Source organism: Oncorhynchus nerka, linkage group LG23 (genome assembly GCF_034236695.1).
Source record: "Oncorhynchus nerka isolate Pitt River linkage group LG23, Oner_Uvic_2.0, whole genome shotgun sequence".
NCBI classification, from domain to species: Eukaryota; Metazoa; Chordata; class Actinopteri; order Salmoniformes; family Salmonidae; genus Oncorhynchus; species Oncorhynchus nerka.
The window spans coordinates 39344380-39360358 of record NC_088418.1 but is presented as its reverse complement, the minus strand read 5'-3'; the positions used below and the strand labels follow the sequence as shown (position 1 = coordinate 39360358).

The 15979-nt window shown below is 42.5% G+C and overlaps 1 protein-coding gene and 1 pseudogene across 4 annotated transcripts in view; both read right to left on the bottom strand.

The window, feature by feature from the left end:
• Positions 1 to 65: 65 nt before the first annotated feature.
• On the bottom strand, positions 66 to 1619 carry LOC115106819 (coiled-coil domain-containing protein 43-like; annotated as a pseudogene).
• Positions 1620 to 5764: 4145 nt separating this feature from the next.
• The window catches only part of LOC115106818 (lissencephaly-1 homolog B), a 48190-nt gene continuing 37975 nt past the window's right edge, over positions 5765 to 15979 (bottom strand). For all 4 annotated transcript variants that reach the window (XM_029629931.2, XM_029629932.2, XM_029629934.2 and 1 more), the window contains exons 7-11: positions 9485 to 9587; positions 9033 to 9261; positions 6683 to 6784; positions 6233 to 6389; positions 5765 to 6058 (exon numbers count right to left, since the gene is read on the bottom strand). In XM_029629931.2, coding sequence (XP_029485791.1) covers positions 5985 to 6058; positions 6233 to 6389; positions 6683 to 6784; positions 9033 to 9261; positions 9485 to 9587 — 665 coding nt within the window. In that variant the 3' untranslated portion in view covers positions 5765 to 5984. The remainder of the gene's footprint in view (positions 6059 to 6232; positions 6390 to 6682; positions 6785 to 9032; positions 9262 to 9484; positions 9588 to 15979) is intronic.

Below are 15979 nucleotides of genomic sequence, written 5' to 3'. Positions count from 1 at the left end.
AACGTTTATTGCGTCTATGAATATGAAAGCGTTTGGGTCGCTTTTTGACGTTAAACTGCGTGGCTCTGGCGGGACTCTGAAGTCCCTGAGAGATTCCGTCCGTGTGATCCACTCGGGACCGCTCTCCAGGGTTTAGCCCTTCCCCTGGCCCGCAGCGCATTAAAACATGTCGATGCGAATTGGCCAATGAGTGCACAGAACAACAAGGCATGGTGCCTGTCCACATGGGCACCCGCTCCGCCCGAGCGCGGCTCATTTACATGCGTTCCCTCGCGCCCGGACCTGTCAGTCACACAGAGGGGGGCGGGGCATCTGCTCGACAACATAAAGATGTCATCTTATATTTGCAATAGTGCTAATCTGCTTTTAATGTCTATAGTGCTACTATGGGATAGCCAAAAAAAAACGTGTTTTTGTTCGGGAACAAAAAATGTCATCTGACAGTGTCCCAAAGTGTCATTTGTTGTTCTTATCTTTTGCGTTTCCCTTTTTGTGTGCGTTTCTTTTCGTTGCCCTTCCTGTCCTGCTTGGCTAGTTTATCCTTTTCATTATGTATCTTGTCTGTTTCTTTCTTCTTATGTAAATCTTAGCCTGGTCCCTCTGCTGCTTCCTCCTGTTCAGAACCTCCTCCATGTTGGAGTTGTTTAACAGGGATTTATCACCACGGGGGGAGGCGGAACAGCTATTGGCATATTGAGCCAGGATTGCTTCTTTAGTTTATTTCCTCTTTCCGGACTTCTGGTTCACCACAATCTGAGCCTGCTAATCTATTAGACTGGCAATGGTCAATGCGTCAATATCATATTTGTTCTTGGTTGCAGACTGAGCACAGCTCTCCACCCACATTCTGATGATCTCTCTGCAGACGCCTTTCTCGCCCTCCAAAAAAAGCGCAGATAGCATTCCAAGCAGTGTGTCGTCCTTCTTTTCGTGACTCTCCTCCTAACCTAACATAGCAGGCGTACAAGAAAACGCTTGAGTGGAGTTCCCACATCCGGTTTTCAGCAAAAAAAAAGGAAGCTAGGTTGAATTAGCTGTATCCCTGAAAACCCAGAATCATTTGCTTGTTAGCAACTCTGCTAAGACCACTCTCCTACTTTTAAAATATAAGCTCCATACACCTCCTGGTCAACTTCTAAGGAATCTAGTCGTTCATTCAGCTACTTCTCCAACTCCTCGGTATCTGCTATGGACCCGGCCATCTTGGCCGTTCCACATCCTACCAGACCACTATGACCAACAGCAGAAAGCAGCACTAATGGATCTCACTGCCCATTTATTTACTTTGTAAAAAATCAGATGGTCATTGTCTTGATGTTAAGGCATTTTTGTAGTTGTTGCCACTTGCAATACTACCTCAATGGCCAGCCATTCTTTCTCTCTCTCTCTCTCTCTCCCTCTCTCTCTCTCTCTCTCTCTCTCTATTTCTCTCATTTACTTTCTATTTCTCTACCATTTACTTTCTATTTCTCTACCATTTACTTTCTATTTCTCTCTCCCTAACTCTTTTACGTTATGCTGCTCCCAGCTACTCTCTTTCACTCCTTCTTCTACTTCTCTCACCTCCCACACGCTCACCCCTAATGTTGTCATTTTTGAGACTCGGGGGATGGCTCAGAGTTTCAACACAAGCGAGGGAACCAGTGTGTGTGTTGTTGGACATGCATGTGTGTGTCAATATGAGTTGTTGACTATGCATGTACAGCGTGTGTGTGTGTGTGTATGTGCTGGTACAGTGTGTGTCCCTGCATGGTAACAGTCTGTGATTGGACAGAGCTCAGTGGAATACCCTCTGCTCTCATCACAGAGTCGGACTGTCTCGACCAATCATAACAACTGCTCAGAAGTGCGTAAGGGCTGCTCTAGCTTTACTGCACGCTAGTTCTCGCTTTCTCTTTCTCTCTCTCGCACACGCGCGCACGCACGCACGCACACACACACACACGTGCGTATGGATAAGCCATTTACCCTCCTCATTAACACTGAACCCAGACATTATCCCCTACCACCAATGTAGGTGTGAAAGAGTATGTGTTTGTGTGTAAGCGTTTGTGTGTGAGACTCAATGAGCACATTGGCCTCAGAAAAAGCCACAAAATGCACACATACCAAAGCCATGCATGATTCACTATGATCAGTTCAGGGAGAAATATTACACCTCCATGTTGATTACAGACAGAAAAGGTGCTGATCAATTGATGAGTGCAGATATATTTATGGTTCAGCCATTTACCCTCCTCATTAACACTGAACACCAACACTACTAAAGGGAGGGAAGAGAGCAATATAGATGAGAGCAAGCAAGAAAGAGAATATAGAGACAGAAGGAAAATGCTACAGATTCATGAAAGAGCACAAGCGAATGAACTGGGGATAGACACAGACAGACACGTACACGCCAAATCTGTTGTTCTCCGTTCGGACAAAATAACAATCAAATCAACTTATAAATACTGTACCAAATTAGCATGTGTATGACAACAAACCAGGACTATCTCTGGGATTAGTCTCACAATGTTGCGGGTGTGGAGAAAGAAGTAGGCTAGAGTTTCTGTTCCTGTGGTTCTCTGGAGAAATAGAGTTCAACTCAGGGGCAACCTGGGTCTAGGTAGGTGTCTCTCCTCTAACCTCTTCACACTCCATCCTTCCTCTCATCCCCTTTCTATCTTCTCTCTATCCTTCATTTTAACTCCACCTCCTTTACTCCGTTCTCTCCTCCCATTTCCCCTTTTTGATACAAAATTGTAGGAAGAAAATAGTGTATTTGTATTTATTAGGGATCCCCATTAGCCAAGATGCCAAGGCAGCAGCTACTCTTCCATGTGTACGTGTTTGTAGAGTGTGTATTATCATATGTATGCGTGTCAGTGCCTGTGAGTGTGTCTCTTCACAGTCCCCGCTGTTCCATAAGGTGTATTTGAATGTTTTTTTAAAATCCGATTCTACTGCTCGCATCAGTTACCTGATGTGGAATAGAATAGTACTGTGTGCCTCCCATAGTCTGTTGTTGACTTAGGGATTGACAATCCACCTCTCTCTCTCTTTACAAAGGCTGCAAAAGGTGCTCATGCATTCACCGTCGTGGCAACTGTTGCCAAGATACGGTCCTCCGTGATACAGTAATAGCTCTGTGGGTGAGGGAGGGAGGGAGTGAGCAGGTGTGTTTGAGCAGTGAACGGTGCATAAGGTGACCTGACAATTTGGACACACCCACTCATTCAAGGGTTTTTCTTAATTTTTTACTATTTTCTACATTGCAGAATAATAGTGAAATCATCAAAACTATGAAATAACACATATGGAATCACGTAGTAACCAAAAAAAGTGTTCAAATCAAAATATATTTTATATTTGAGATTCTTCAAAGTAGCCACCCTTTGCCTTGATGCCAGCTTTGAACAATCTTGGCATTTTCGCAAGCTTCATGAGGCATTTTAGGCCATCATTGTAAATAAGAATTTGTTCTTAACTGACTTGCGTAGTTAAAGGTGAAATAAATAAATACAAATATTGAGGTAGTCACCTGGAAAGCATTAGAATTAACGTGTGCCTTGTTCAAAGTGAATTTGTGGAATTTCTTGCCTCCTTAATGCGTTTGAGCCCATCAGTTGTGTTGTGACAAGGTAGGGGTGGTATACAGAAGATAGCCCTATTTGGTAAAAGACCAAGTCCATATTATGGCAAGAACAGCTCAAATAACAGAGAAATGACAGTTTCTTCAAAGTGCAAGTGCAGTCGCAAAAACCATCAAGCGCTATGATGAAAATGGCTCTCATGAGGACCGCCACCGGAAAGGAAGACCCAGAGTTACCTCTGCTGCAGAGGAGAAGTTCATTAGTTACCAGCCTCAAAAATCGACAATTAACTGCACCTCAGACTGGAGCCTAAATACAGTATAAGGCGTCACAGAGTTTAAGTAACAGACACATCTCAACATCAACTGTTCAGAGGAGACTGCGTGAATCAGGTCTTCATGGTCAAATTGCTACAAAGTGGTGGTGTGATGGTGCTTTGCTAGTGACTCTTGTCAGTGATTTATTTAGAATTCAAGGCACACATAACCAGTATGGCTACGATCATGGAAATTCACAGGAACACTCTAAAGTCAATCTTAAATGAATCATCCTTTATTGGTCAGTGCGCTGGAGAGGTTCCAATCAAATCAATGCAGCATGGCACATGTCAATCAGGAGCTCACTTTGGGCAAACCCAGCAGTTGTCTTATATACGGCTATACACAGACAAGTTATATATATGCACGATTTAGCACAATTCCTTAATCATTACCGTTTTGTTTCATAACATGTGACAGACCAATACCGCACAACTTCTTCTCTCCAAGCCGAGACCTTGAAACTGAGATATTTTTTGTTCTCGTTCTCAAAACAAGGTCTGGGTGTACTGCCAAATTCCAGATACTGATAAGTGAGGATTCGTTAAATCAGTCACTTGCATGAACACATCCATTGGTTATTAGAACACAGAAATGAGTTTTAAGAAAAGCACAAACATTGAAATTCCCATTACACTACCAAAGCATTCTGCAGCGATACGCCATCCCCATCTGGTTTGCGCTGAGTGGGACTAAGGAAAAGCAGCCAATAAGTGCTCAGCATATGTGGGAACTCCTTCGAGACTGTTGGAAAAGCATTTCAGGTGAAGCTGGTTGAGAGAATGTCAAGAGTGTGCAAAGCTGTCATCAAGGCAAAGGGTGGCTACTTTGAAGAAACTAAAATATATTTTGATTTGTTTTAACACGTTTTTGGTTACTACATGATTCCATGTGTTATTTCATAGTTTTGATGTCTTCAATATTATTCTACAATGTAGAAAATAGTACAAATAAAGAAAAACGCATAAATGAGTAGGTGTCCAAACTTGACCGGTACTGTAGTTTGGCGTCCTGAAGCTGTGCAAAACTTGTAGAACATTGATTAAAAAAAAAAAATTAAAAACAAGGCCAACGTTATATTTACAGATTTTTATTTTTTAATTATGGTGCAAACAATGACATCCAGATATATTGATACACAATTTTACTGTGCGTGTGTATGTGCATCTGTGTGAGTATGAGTGTATGTGTATACGAAAGAGAGAAATAGCGAGCGAGCGAGCGCACAGAACTTAGTGAGCATACTCCTATGAGTAGCTACTAGAAGCCAGTCGGTCAGTCAGAAAGAGAGGGAGTAAAAACAGACGGAAAGAAGCCTCCACACAATTCTCTACATCTGTATAAACAGACAACCACACAGAGAGAGAGAGAGATAATGATAAGAGGTTATCCTATGTACACACGTACAGTACGCATTGCACGCACGCACGCAGATGAACAAACGCGCACACAATTTGTCACTTCAACTAAAGGACTAAATGTTCATTTCTATTTTTTTCCCCCCCCCACATTTATTTCTACTCCTTCTCCTCCCCACTTCATCCTCTCTTCCTTCTTTCACACTCCTCTCCTTCCCTCCTCTCCCAGGTAGCGTCAGACTATAACAGCGGAGGCAAGATACTAAATAAAACCCTTAAAGGACATACGTGATTGGGTTGCGTGCACTGTGTCACAATTACCCAGCATCCAACTGGGACAGAACACAAACCATTTACCCCCATCAGGACGTCATGACAACGGTATGCAAATTTACAGTATACAAGTTTTGGGTGAATTCACCATGCAAGGAATACTTTTCTCTTTTAGTGTGTGTGTGAGAGAGAATGTGTGTGTTAGTGTGTAACATTTATTAAGCGTACTCTATATCCAGAATAATTTACATAAAAGGACAATATTTATTTGAACAGGGCAGGGCGGAGAGCCTGGGTAACCATGGTATGGAGTGCGAGAGGTGGGGCTTAGGTGAGTGTCAAAGAGACAGGGTAGGGCTGCTGTTTGGGGGGGATAAAGGAGGAGGCTGCGGTGAGTTTGTGGGAAAAGAGGTGGTTGTGGGGTAGAGAGGAGGATGAGGATAGGGAGGTTGCAGGCAGACTCAGCGACACTCCCACACTTTGACTGTCTGATCAACGCTGCCTGTTACCACGTATGGAGCAGTCCGGTGCATATCTGGAAGACAGAGATACAGATGTAAGAGACAATGGAAGATGGACTGGGTGGAGGCAGAACTGTGGAACTGGCAGAAGGGTGTTGGAGATTACACACAGAAACAGGTGGTTTTGACGAGACGTACAACAATGTGAGGGAATGCCCACAAACACGTGGATACAAACACACTCTTACCCAGAGAGGTAACAAAGTGTTCGTGGGCACACAGGGTCTTCATGCAGCGCTTGTTCTTGTAGTCCCAGATCCTCAGAGTCTTATCATCAGCACAGCTCACTATGAACCTGCCTCCAGGGTGCACCAACACACCACGCACCCAGTTATCATGACCCACCTAGACGGAGGATAGAACACGTTACACACACTAGACCAGTGTTTCCCAACTCCAGTCGTCGAGTACCCCCAATAGTACATGTTTTATTGTATCCCCAGACAAGCACACCCGATTCAACTTAATCATCAAACCCTTGACTTGAATGAGGTGTTTGTCTGGGGCTACAATGAAAATGTGTGCGGTTGGGGGTACTTGAGGACCGGCGTTGGGAAACACTGTACTAGACCAACCTGTGAAAAAAAACACTGGAAACCAATCGGGTTACCTGAGGAGGAGGTAACACACACACTCACCAGAGTCATAAGGCACATGCCAGTGCTGATGTCCCACATCTTGATGGTCTTATCTCTAGAGCCAGAGAGAAGGAACGGACCAGACTTCCCATTCTTCTTACTCTAGAGAGAGAAAGAGGGAGGGGGAGAGAGAGCGAGAGACAGGGGGAGAGAGAATATGCTCATCATTTAAAAGCAAGTGTGTATGCACCGTTACATTGTTAACCTACAAAAGTACCCAAGGTTTTGAAATTAATATCTAGAAAATTACAGAGGGTTACAGAATGGTTTGACACTAGCTGCCCTTTTCATTTCTCCTGGTTAAAATCCTGCAATCTTGTGGCCTAGTGGTCTTAAACCACTGCCTCTGGATCACATTTACCGCTGTAGCATGGGTTTCAATCCAGCCCACTGCTATTGCACCAAAAATCATCGTTCTACTGTCTCTTCTCTATCCAATAAAGCATAAAATGCCAAAAATATGCCTTTAAAAAAAATCTGCTATCTTATTGGTTGAGCTCTGGTACTATGTTCACTGGTTTTCAAAGACACCACCAGAGAGTCTTTAAATTCCAGGTTTCACAGACATCCTGGTTGGAGGCTTACGGATTTCCTGCTTATTCCTGCCCGATTCTGGGAATCTTCTAACCAGGATTTCTGGTAAACCTGGGAATTTTGGTAGGGTTACCAAATCTTTGCAACCCTAACCAAATGTGACTCACCATCTGGATTTGGTCTTATGTAGCAACATTTTAAATTGTGTTTTTTACATTGGATAGTAGAGACAAAATGGTACATCATACATTGAATTTTTGTGGAACAATGGGAAAGTAATTCTGCTTTGAAAGTTGATAAACTTGTAAACTCACTTTTGAGAAAATGGACCTTGAATATTTTGGTACCTACTTGAGAGCTCTTATTTGTCTAAACCCATTCAGCATCGTTCACACCCTCTTAAGCTTTAGCCCCACCCATCTCCTTGCGTTCAGAGCGCACACTTGAGGCTCTGGTCAATGATTTGTTTACCTCTGGATAACATGAAAACAGCCTAACCAGCTCTGCTGGCAACAATTTCATTACACTTTTTTTGCCGACGTTTACTGACACCGGCCATATTCAACGCGTGTTGTATCCTTTAGCTTAAGACACGTAGCTAGCTAGCTAGGTAAACAATGAACCTAGCTAGGTAAACAACGTGTAAGATCACACACACACGTCACATAACATTAGCTAACGAGCCAGGCAGCAAACGTTAGCTAGTTAAACAACAATGAACATAGTGCCAAATCATGCCATTACTACCCTGCATGAATCTGCAGGGAGCTAACCAACCAGGTTCAATGTTAGCTAGCTAATATTAGCCTTTAACTAGCAAAGCAAACGGTTCTGGGATACGAATAGTCATACACATAATGTTAGCTATGGAGCCAGCCAGCTAACGTTAGCCAACTAGCTAATAGTACACTTTAGCTTGAAATTAAACCACTTTCTGTCAAAATTAGAAAATTAATATCTGAAAACGTAGCTAGCTAGACTATCTTACCTGTATAAATCATCGTGCATGGACGTGTCTCCCTGTCATGAAGACCATGCCACGGTTGCCCTTAGTTTGAAGATGTAATCCGGAGACAGGTGTTTCCTCCATCTCTTTAACTATCATACTCTAATTCTACTGATTTCAAAACTTGATCCTCCAGGAAGTGGAGAGCAACACTTATGCAGCTCCGCTACACAATACATTTAAAAAAAGCTGCGTTCTACAGGATTACCAACAGACTGACCAGCTCAAATAGACCGAAGCCCTCTATATGGCAGACCAATTCAAACTCCTCTCCTCTGCATGTCCAGCCCATTCATTATCTCAGTCAATAATGGCTAGTGGGAAGGTTGCTGGATTTTTCTGTGTGCTTAATCAACAAGGCTTGTAATGTAACAATTGTATTCGTATTTACAGATAGCATACAAGTTTGTTATTAAGGCACATGAAAGTTTACATGTTCAAGATGGTATTTCTGCCCAAAAAAGCATTTTGATAAAAAATGAATAACATTCAAATGGCTCTCTTGTGAAGTCGATACTTGCGACATACGCCAAGTTTTCTGAAACGGGTCACAAATAGGGTTACTGCACTGTTTCCCAAACTCAGTCCTGGGGACCACAAGGGGTGCACGCTTTGTTTTCTGCTTTAGCACTATACTGCTGATTCAAATAATGAAAGTATGATGATTCGTTGATTAGTTTGAATCAACTGTGTAGTGCTAGGTGAAAAACAAAATGTGCAACCCTTGGGGTCCCCAGGACAGAGTTTGGGAAACGCTGGGCTACTGAGTCAGGATTAGGGTTAGTGTGTGTACATAGAGGTTCTCCTCACCTCCGAGCTGGTAGCCTCCAGGATGGTAGGGTGAGCGGTATCGGGGGCCCATGCGATACACTCCACCACGTGTTCGTGCTCTCGCAGCTCAGCCTTACACTCCTTGGAGGTGGCCACCCACACACGCACCGTCTGGTCGTTGGAACAGCTGGCGATAAGAGAACCATCCTGGTTGGGCCGGACCATCCTCACCCACTCCCTGTGGCCTGTAAATGTCTTTACACAATACCTAGAGAAAGAAAACACTCAGAGTTATATACATACACTACTGCAGCAACACTCATTTACAAGACGTTTTGCAACACCAGAATGTGTCTGCCACTGGATTAATAAAACATGAGATTAAGTATTTCAGCACCTGATAAGTGAGAAGTAAAATCAAATGTATTTCAATCAAATGTATTTATAAAGCCCTTTTTACATCAGACGATAAGTGTGTTTGTGTGTCTCACCCAGTGGCCACCTCCCACATTTTGATGGTCTTGTCTCTGGAGGCGGAGACTATGTGGTCTCCGTTGGGCATGATGGCTACAGACGACACGTTATGGTCATGACCTGAAACAGACGGAGGAGAGAGGGAAAGAGATATCAGTAAACCTAATACAAAAGAAACAGTTCCACTTTACAGTAATTACATAGTAGTAACCAAATATATAGAATAATTCTATTTCTTTTTAGAAATATTTATTCAGGGTTTTCAGGTCATGTTTCATACATACACTACATGACCAAAGTATAAGGACAAATGTTCGAACATTTAATTCCAATATCATGGGCATTAATATGGAGTTGGTCCCCCCCTTTGCTGCTATAACAGCCTCTACTCTTCTGGGAAGGCTTTCCCCTAGATGTTGAAACGTTGCTGCGGGGACTTGCTTCCATTCAGCCACAAGAACCTTAGTGAGGTCCAGCACTGATGTCGGATGATTAGGCCTGGCTCGCAGTCGACGTTCCAATTCATCCCAAAGGTGTTCGATGGGGTTGAGGTCAGGTCTCTGTGCAGACCAGTCAAGTTCTTCCACACCGATTTTCAACAAACCATTTCTCTTTGTGCACGGGGCATCATCATGCTGAACCAGAAAGTGCCTTCCCCAAACTGTTGCCACAAAGTTGGATGTCATTGTATGCTGTAGAATTCAAGGCACACTTAACCAGCATGATTACCACAGCATTCTGCAGCGATACGCCATCCCATCTGATTGGCGCTTAGTGGGACTATCATTTGTTTTTCAACAGGACAAATGACCCAAAACACACCGCCAGGCTGTGTAAGGGCTATTTCACCAATAAGGAGAGATTGATGGAGTGCTGCATCAGATGACCTGACCTCCACAATCACCCAACCCAATTGAGATGGTTTGGGATGAGTTGGACCAAAGAGTGAAGGAAAAGCAGCCAGTGCTCAGAAGATGTGGGAACTCCTTCAAGAAGGTTGGAAAAGCATTCCTCATGAAGCTGGTTGAGAGAGTGTGCAAAGCTGTCATCAAGGCAAAGGGTGGCTACTTTGAAGAATCTAAAATATATTTTGATTTGTTTAACAATTTGTTTGACTCCATGTGTGCTATTTCATAATGTTGATGCCTTCACTATTATTCTATAATGCAGAAAACAGTAAAGAAACCCTGCAATGAGTACGTGTGTCCCAAACTTTTGACTGGTACTGTATGTGTATGTATACAGTGGGGAGAACAAGTATTTGATACACTGACAATTTTGCAGGTTTTCCTACTTACAAAGCATGTAGAGGTCTGTAATTTTTTATCATAGGTACACTTCAACTGTGAGAGACGGAATCTAAAACAAAAATCCAGAAAATCACATTGTATGATTTTTAGTAATTTTATTGCATGACATAAGTATTTGATCACCTACCAACCAGTAAGAGTTCCGGCTCTCACAGACCTGTTAGTTTTTCTTTAAGAAGCCCTCCTGTTCTCCACTCACTTACCTGTATTAACTGCACCTGTTTGAACTCGTTACCTGTATAAAAGACACCTGTCCACACACTCAATCAAACAGACTCCAACCTCTCCACAATGGCCAAGACCAGAGAGCTGTGTAAGGACATCAGTGGTAAAATTGTAGACCTGCACAAGGCTGGGATGATCATGAGGAAGGTGAGGAATCAGCCCAGAACTACACGGCAGGACCTGGTCAATGACCTGAAGAGAGCTGGGACCATAGTCTCAAAGAAAACCATTAGTAACACACTACGCTGTCATGGATTAAAATCCTGCAGCGCACGCAAGGTCCCCCTGCTCAAGCCAGCGCATGTCCAGGCCCGTCTGAAGTTTGCCAATGACCATCTGGATGATCCAGAGGAGGAATGGGAGAAGGTCATGTGGTCTGATGAGACAAAAATATAACTTTTTGGTCTAAACTCCACTCGCAGTGTTTGGAGGAAGAAGAAGGATGAGTACAACCCCAAGAACACCATCCCAACCGTGAAGCATGGAGGTGGAAAAATCATTCTTTGAGGATGCTTTTCTGCAAAGGGGACAGGACGACTGCACCGTATTGAGGGGAGGATGGATGAGGCCATGTATCGCGAGATCTTGGCCAACAATCTCCTTCCCTCAGTAAGAGCATTGAAGATGGGTCGTGGCTGGGTCTTCCAGCATGACAACGACCCGAAACACACAGCCAGGGCAACTAAGGAGTGGCTCCGTAAGAAGCATCTCAAGGTCCTGGAGTGGCCTAGCCAGTCTCCAGACCTGAACCCAATAGAAAATCTTTGGAGGGAGCTGAAAGTCCGTATTGCCCAGCGACAGCCCCGAAACCTGAAGGATCTGGAGAAGGTCTGTATGGAGGAGTGGGCCAAAATCCCTGCTGCAGTGTGCACACCTGGTCAAGAACTACAGGAAAGGTATGATATCTGTAATTGGAAACAAAGGTTTCTGTACCAAATATTAAGTTCTGCTTTTTTGATGTATCAAATACTTATGTCATGCAATAAAATGCAAATTAATTACTAAAAATCATACAATGTGATTTTCTGGATTTTTGTTTTAGATTCCGTCTCTCACAGTTGAAGTGTACATATGATAAAAATTACAGACCTCTACATGCTTTGTAAGTAGGAAAACCTGCAAAATCGGCAGCGTATCAAATACTTGTTCTCCCCACTGTATATAAATAATACATATTTCATGGTTTACAATTTCAGATAACTTCAGTTAGATACAATGCATTCGGAAAGTATTCAGACCCCTTGAATTTTTCAACATTCCTACGTTACTGCCCTATTCTGAAATGGGTTAAATACGTTTTTCCTGAATCTCCACAATACCCCATAATGACAAAGCAAAAACAGGTTTTTAAGAAACGTATTAAAAAATAAAGACCTTACGTAAATAAGTATTCAGACCCTTTGCTATGACGCTCAGGATGGTCTGAATACTTTCCAAATGCACTGTATCTTTAGATGGGTTATGTACATGTCAGGATTAGGACCTTTTCACATTGTTAGAAGGCAGTGCTTCTGTTGTCCCAGGGACCGAAAGGGTGCCCCCCCCCCTTTCATACATCGAACTCCAATGAAAGGTTTGATGTGTCCTGAGGGCAAGGACCAAGAAGCACAGCTCAAAGATGTATGGACAGGTATGGTAGCAGATTCTCAGCGGGACCAAGCCATCCACACATAATGGAGGCAAATTAAATATTTGAAAATAAATAAACTAAAGTCGAAAGGAGGGTTTGGTCTTTGTAGGTCTACTGTGGAATGAAATACAATTGTTTTCCCTTTTTATAAATAACATATTTTTCCAGTTTTAAAAAGTCAATCAAATACTGCAGCCATTGACTGCAATGGAGGGTGGACCTTTTTCCACTCAAGAACTACAAGTATCTTATAGTATCAATTTGTAAGTCGCTCTGGATAAGAGCGTCTGCTAAATGACTTAAATGTAATGTAAATGTTATAGAAAAACCAGCTGCACTGGCCTGGACACCATTAAACCAGTAGGTGGTGGACCAAAAAAAGGCCAGCAGGGGGCACAATTATACACGGACTCCAAAAATGACAGACAATGTTGAAAAAACACTTGGCCAAAATAGGGATGGGCATTCGACAGTTTTTTTTGACCTGTTCAGTACATATATTCAAGTACTCGAATGAAAACAAATATAATATTTAGAACAGGCCCACATTGAAGAAAAAAAGTGTGCGTATTTAGACCTATGCCAACAGTGCGCAACAAACACCTCATTTATCATAACCATTACAGATAACAAATCATGATTGCAACATTTCTCCATATATACTGAACAAAAATATAAATGCAACACGTAAAGTGTTGGTCCCATGTTTCATGAGTTGAAATAAAAGGTCCCATAAATGTTCCATATGCACAAAAAAAGCTGATTTTGTTCAAATTTACATCCCTGTTAGTGAGCATTTCTCCTCTGCCAAGATAATCCATCCACCTGACAGGTGTGGAATATCAAGAAGCTGATTTAACAGCATGAGCATTACACAGGTGCACCTTGTGCTATGGACAATAAAAGGCCGCAAAAATATGCACACAACACAATGCCACAGCTGTCTCAAGTTGAGGGAGCGTGCAATTGGCATGCTGACTGCAGGAATGGCCACCAGAGATGTTGCCAGATAATTATGTTAATTTCTCTGCCTCCAAAGTCGTTTTAGAGAATTTGGCAGCACGTCCAACCGGCCTCACAACCGCAGACCACGTGTAACCACACCAACCCAGGACCTCCAATCAGGCTTCTTCACCTTCGGAAGCATCCGAGACCAGCCACCCGGACAGCTGATGAAACTGTGGGTTTGCAAAACTAAATCATTTCTGAAGGCACATTGTCATGCCATTCATCTGCCGCCATCACATTTTTCAGCATAATAATGCAAGGCCCAGTGTCAAGCTGAAAATGTCCCAGTTCTTCCATGGCCTTCATACTCACCAGACATGTCACTCATTGAGCATGTTTGGGATGCTCTGGATCAACGTATACAACAGCGCATTCCAGTTCCCGCCAATATTCAACAACTTGGCACAGCCATTGAAGAGAGGGACAACATTCCCGCAATCAACAGCGTGAGATGCGAAGTAGATGTGTCACATTGCATGAGGCAAATCGCTGGTCACATCAGATAATGACTGGTTTTCTGATCCACGCCCCTACTTGTTTATTTTTTTTACGGTATCTGTGACCAGAGGTATATCTGTATTATCAGCCAGACCCTAATCTATGGATTTCACATAAGTCATTTATTTCAATTGACTGATTTATGTACAGTGGCAAGAAAAAGTATGTGAACCCTGTAGAAATACCTGGATTTCTGCATAAATTGGTCAGAAAATTTGATTGGATTATCATGTAGGTCACAACACAGTCTGTTTAAACTAATAACAAACAATTATATGTTTGTCTTTATTGAACACACCGTGCAGGGTATGTGAACTCTTGGATTTAATAACTGGTTGACCCTCCCTTGGCAGCAATAACCTCAACCAAACGTTTTCTGCCGTTGCGGATCAGACCTGCACAGCGGTCAGAAGGAATTGTGGACCATTCCTCTTTACAAAACCGTTTCAGTTCAGCAATATTCTTGAGATGTCTGGTGTGAACTGCTCTCGAGGTCATGCCACAGTATCTCAAATCGGGTTGAGGTCAGGACTGACTGGGCCACTCCAGAAGGCGTATTTTCTTCTATTGAACACATTCTGTTGTTGATTTACTTTTGTGTTGTTGTCCTGTTGCATCACCCAACTTTTGTTGAGCTTCAATTGGCGGACAGATAGCCTAACATTCTCCTGCAAAATGTCTTGATAAACTTGGAAATGCATTTCGATGATAGCAAGCTGTCCAGGCCCTGAGGCAGCAAAGCAGCCCCAAACCATGATGCTCCATCCACCATACTTTACAGTTGGGATGAGGTTTTGTTGTTAGAGTGCTGTGCCATTTTTTCCTCCACACATAGTGGTGTGTGTTCCTTCCAAACTAAACTGTAGTTTCATCTGTCCACAGAATATTTTGCCAGTAGCACTGTGGAACATCCAGATGCTCTTTTGCGAACTTCAGACGTGCAGCAATGGTTTTTTTGGACAGTAGTGGCTTCTTCCGTGGTGTCCTCCAATGAACACCATTCTTGTTTAGTGTTTTACGTATCGTAGACTCGTTAAATGTTCCAGAGATTTCAGAGTCTTTAGCTGACACTAGGATTCTTATTAACCTCATTTAGCATTCTGCTCTTGCAGTCATCTTTGCAGGACGGTCACTCCTAGGGAGAGTAGTTACAGTGTTGAACTTTCACCATTTACAGGCAATTTGTCTTGCCGTGGACTGATGAAAATCAAAGCTTTTAGAGATAATTTTGTAAACCTTTCCAGCTTTATGCAAGTCAACAATTCTTAATCTTAGGTCTTCTGAGATGGTTCACATCAGGCAACGCCTCGTGAATAGCAAACTCAAGTTTTGTGAGTGTTTTTTATAGGGCAAGGCAGCATCTACATTCTCGTCTCATTGATTGGACTCCAGGTTAGCTGACTCCTGACTCCAATTAGGTTTTGGAGAAGTCATTAGCCTAGGGGTTCACATACTTTTTACAACCTACACTGTGAATGTTTAAATTACGTTTTCAATATAGTTAATAATGTGTGTGTTATTAGTTTAAGCACACTATGTTTGTCTATTGTTGTGATCAGATCACATTTGATGACCAATTTATGCAGAAATCCAGGTCAATCCAAAAGGGTCATATTTTTTCTTGCCACTGAATATGAACTGTTACTCAGTAAAGTATTTGAACTTGTTGCATGTGTATATTGTAAAAAAAAAAAGTTTAAAAAAGAATGAAATCACCGATAAACCTTTGTAAGACATTCATTTTCACAGTATTTATGCATCCAGATAAAAGGGAAGAAGCAATCAGCGCTCAAAGTCAAGTTCTAGTACCTTCTTAAAGTTTACCTTTAGGTCTTTAAAAT